At 47.0% G+C, this 4642-nt stretch overlaps 1 protein-coding gene across 1 annotated transcript; it reads left to right on the forward strand.

The window, feature by feature from the left end:
• The first annotated feature begins 831 nt into the window (after positions 1-831).
• mylpfa (myosin light chain, phosphorylatable, fast skeletal muscle a) lies at positions 832-4321 on the forward strand. Its single transcript, XM_076752354.1, has 7 exons — positions 832-900; positions 1318-1416; positions 2712-2787; positions 2869-2973; positions 3191-3269; positions 3364-3412; positions 3520-4321. The coding sequence occupies exons 1-7, from the start codon at positions 898-900 to the stop codon at positions 3619-3621; spliced, it is 513 nt and encodes a 170-aa protein (XP_076608469.1). The 5' UTR covers positions 832-897; the 3' UTR covers positions 3622-4321.
• Positions 4322-4642: the final 321 nt, after the last annotated feature.

The following is a 4642-nucleotide window of genomic DNA, read 5'->3' on the forward strand; positions in this document are numbered from 1 at the left end:
CTTCTGCTTTTGATGCTTGAAGTTCATTTTTCTAATTGTACCTCTTTGGACTTCACCATCTAAGATAATGTTGCTAAAAGCATCAAAAATAATGACCCTGATGACAAAAAATGTTGATCATGATGGGAAGCACTTGCATTATCATCAAAGTTTTCCAAAGACAAATCAAAAATATCTGTTTCCGTTTTATCGTTTGTTGTGTGAAGAGATCGATTCACTTTAATGACGATGAAGAGCCAGATGCTCTCGTGCAATGTGACATATTTGGCGTCACTGCAGAGCCGCCTCCATCACAACCTCTATGGGAAAATCCCACGTTTGGCTTTAGCATCATGACTTTGTCACGACTTTAAATACGAGCGCCGGGCTGTGCACATAGAGGGTAAACGCTGCGTCGGTTGCTGAGGGTATAGAATGTTTGTGTCCCGGTCTGTAATATCGCAATGGACATCACAAACCAAAAATAAAGTCGGCCAGCGGCCGCTGTGCCTCTCTGCAGGCAGATGGAGGTGGACAGAAGGAGGGTGGAGAGACAGTGTCCAGTGGTCCAACAAGCATCTATGTCCCGAATGTCCATATTAGTCCACGTGGGACTGCAAACCTGCAGCATAGTCCCTCAGCTATCAGGTTTACTTAATTCCAAGACTCCTGGGTCTATTTCTGATCTCCTGTAAGATGATATGCTGCCCCGCCGTTCTGTCTCCTTCACTTCTGCCATCAGTTCATCCTCAACCATCCTCCCTCTCTCTCTCTTTATCCCCAATCCAAACTTGATGCTGTGGCTAAAGTTAGATTGGCGTGCGGGGGTATATAAGCCCCCGGGGATATACGTATAACGCGGCTTCACACTATCTTCTCCTTCTTGATCATCCAAACCTCCACTCATACGGTCTCAAGATGGTGAGTACCAGGGCTCCCACATGTCTGCACTCTGCTGGTGGAAACATCTACAGGGGAATTAAACCAACCCTATGGATTAACTCCACTTTTTTTGATGAGCAGGATGGATTTTTGCATAATTGGTGATGCAGTTTTAAGGATGCTTGGGTGCTAATGTGGTGTAAAATTCTGGTTTGACATAATGCACTTCCCAATGCATGCCCAACTCAAACATCTAAGGAGCGCACTGTGCAACGGTGCAGTGACTCCTTAACATGATTTTTCAGTCTTTTCTCTAAGATCTACTTTTGTAGTTTTACCATTTGAGGCTTCTATCAAGTATTCAGATCCGTTACCTGCACAGCACTCAGTCGCATCACTGCACGCTTCCACCTAACTGACTTACTTGAAGGTTTCACTCCTGTGTTTGTCCTCCAGGCACCAAAGAAGGCCAAGAGGAGGCAGGCAGCAGGAGACAGCGGCTCCTCCAATGTGTTCTCCATGTTTGAGCAGAGCCAGATTCAGGAGTACAAAGAGGTGAGGTTTGTCTGCCTGCACGGCGATACTCCATCCCTGCAGGAGCCCCTTTTTTTTTACTGTATGAGCGTCACAGACTGCAGCCTCAGGCAGCATTAACACCAGTGTTTCCTCTGGTTGGATGAACCTCTGATTCCGAATCAAAGCTGGTGTGATTTCAGTTGCATTTCCAGGAGACGGTAACCAAAATTAGAGTTTGGTGCCGCTCTCGGATCCATTTTCACAGCAGTTGCTATTTCGCGTGCCCCCTCCCCTTCTCCCCTGATAATTTAATAAGCATGAGAATGTCATCAGGAGGCGCTCTGAAGTTTCTCACACCATCTGAAGCACTCCACATTTTGTTCACCTTTGACCTGCCCCACAGCTGTCACTCAGACATCTCCTTAAGGCTCTTGCTGACGGCTGTGAGGCCAAGAACAACAGTCGGACCCCGATCGGCGTGTTTTCATGCAGAGCAGAGAATGTTTTGCATATTATTTGTACTTTAATCGCTGTGTGTGCTCGCTTCCAGGGGAGCGTGAAAGTGAGGTGCGAAGGGTGTGTGTTGGAGCTCAGTGAGGTCAGGGAGATTGGATTTTATAAGGCCGGGCTGTCAAGAGATAGGATAATGATGGTGTGTGTGTTTTCTGAGCGTTGTCAAGGGATATGTGCTGTGAATAGAGGAAACAGTACGCCTGCGATAGGCGATACAGGCTTCTTAGGGAATGTATGACATGAAGATTAGGATGATCTTAGCACGTTGCACCGAATGATGGAAAGATAGCAGTGTGTTGGGGGGGGGGGTGTATTTTGTATCTGTCAGAGCAAGGAAAGTGTGTGTGTGTGTGTGTGTGTGTGTGTGTGTGTGTGTGTGTGTGTGTGTAAGTGAGAGAGAGAGAGAGACAGAGTGAGGAATAGGGAGGCAGGGGGAGAGGGTGATGAAAAAGGCCATTGGCTGAGTTCAAGTTCAAGTCCAAGTCCGAGTGGTTATCTTAAGTTTCATAGACGTAAGTTGCACTGGGTGAGCAGATCAGACAGCTGTTCCCTAATGGTACTTTCCCAGATTAACATGTAAGAAAAGACTCAGGACCACCTCAGGTACCCCCACCAGAGCCCCCACTCTCCACCCCGAGGCCATGACCTCTGCTTTTTGCTTTTTTTATTTTTTGAACCACATCCCCAAAGATACTTGCCAGCTGCCGTGTTCATGGACAAACTGTTGACTGAGGAGTCCCATAAATCCACACAGCTCGCGTGGCTTCTCTCCATCATCGCGCTCTGTTCAAGTATCAAACCTCTGCTTCTCTTCCTGTCAGGCTTTCACAATCATTGACCAGAACAGAGACGGTATCATCAGCAAAGATGACCTGAGGGACGTGCTGGCTTCAATGGGTGAGTGGCGTCGGGACAGATGAACGTTGGGAAAGCACGTGTGACTTGGTGTTTCACGGTTTCTTGCACTGATCTGTTCAGGCCAGCTGAACGTGAAGAATGAGGAGCTGGAGGCCATGATCAAGGAGGCCAGCGGCCCCATCAACTTCACCGTCTTCCTCACCATGTTCGGAGAGAAGCTGAAGGGTGGGCATCTCGTCTTCATCAGCTGTCGCTCACAAAATGTTTGACATTGCTTACATCATACTGAGGCTGGCCAAAGGAAGGCCAGTGTATGCAAGACTTTTACTCAGAGTATTTTTATTTTTAATGCAGCTTTTCTGCTTCTACCTACGTTGTGCTTCTTCCATCACTGTCAGTCACTGTGAAGGTGTAGCTAACCTCTCCCTCCCGTCCTCCCCAGGTGCTGATCCCGAGGACGTTATTCTTAGCGCCTTCAAGGTCCTGGACCCCGAGGGTACCGGAAGCATCAAGAAGGAATTGTGAGGACTCTTCTTTTTAACGTTCACCACATCTTTGTCTGAATAGGATGAATTAAAATTTGGTAAAACTCATCTGTCTGTTTGCCCTTTCCAGCCTTGAGGAGCTGCTGACCACTCAGTGCGACAGGTTCTCCAAGGACGAGGTAAAATCAGCATCCCGGTCGAGGAAAACGACATGTTTGACTCAATATGTCCTAAAGATGGTGCATCCTCTGCCATGCTGAATTCCAACCCTCACTGTCTCCCTCAGATTAAGAACATGTGGGCCGCCTTCCCCCCAGATGTTGCTGGCAACGTGGACTACAAGAACATCTGCTACGTCATCACACACGGAGAGGAGAAGGAGGAGTAAAGAGGAAGCTAGAAGACAAGAAAGACAACAATCCCTTTGCTATTCTGCCTTCCCTGTCCTTTTCTTTCCTCCTCTTCCTCCCCACCCACCCTGTGTAAACCCATGCACTCAGCCGCTCATGCTCAAACCAAAGACTTGTCACGCTGACATGAGAGTGCCGGTGCTCATGGGATGTCTATGTTTGCTTATGGGGAATAGGGGTGATTTTCAATAAAATTATCCTGTGACATCATTTCCATCCACAAGCTTTTCTCACAAACCTTTTCTTTCCTTGCAACCATCTTCCATCTTCTCACCTCTGTACATCTGCCTGCCCTCACCTCAGCCAATGAAACATCTCCCTCTGCTTCCCTCAGCATCTGAGGAGAATACAGGTTTACTGTGGGGAGGGGGCACACACAGTACGAGGACCTCATTCCAAATTCTGAAGACGTCCTCTTGGGTGGAGTAGGTGAGAGAGGGGAGACCATTTGCAGGTTAGAGAGGAAAAAGTTGCCTCCTTAAAGTGACGACAACTTCTTTCCATGACAAAAAAAAAAAAGGCTGATGGAGAGGAGAGAAAGGGCCGAAAGAAAACATTCAAATCTTCGATTTCTTTCTCTCCGCTCCCTCCTGCTTCCTGTCAATCATCTTTTTTTTCTGAGCTGTTTCGACCTCAGTGACCGGACTCATCCTCAGCTTTTCCTCTGTAATGAATAAAAGGGACAAACTGTGAATAAAATCTCTTTCCTTTTGTACAATAGTTGTCTCTGTTCAGTTGGCTCTGTGGGACAGGGTTCGAGGGAGGAAACAGGTGGTGAAACAATTAGCAAAATCCCTCGTAAATACGCAGCTAGCGACATCTAGTGGTGCTTCTTTGCAGCTGCATGTACAAACAGGAGCCAGCAGGTGAGTCTCATCCTGTCAGATCAGCACTAACTTCATATTGCTGTAATAATAGGAAATAAATGACTGCTTATATTACAGCAGCTTACTAAAAATTAATGCTGCTTATTTCTATTTAGTTTCCAAAATAATGAAC

The sequence above is a fragment of the Chaetodon auriga genome, chromosome 16, assembly GCF_051107435.1.
Source record: "Chaetodon auriga isolate fChaAug3 chromosome 16, fChaAug3.hap1, whole genome shotgun sequence".
In the NCBI taxonomy this organism is placed as follows: domain Eukaryota; kingdom Metazoa; phylum Chordata; class Actinopteri; order Chaetodontiformes; family Chaetodontidae; genus Chaetodon; species Chaetodon auriga.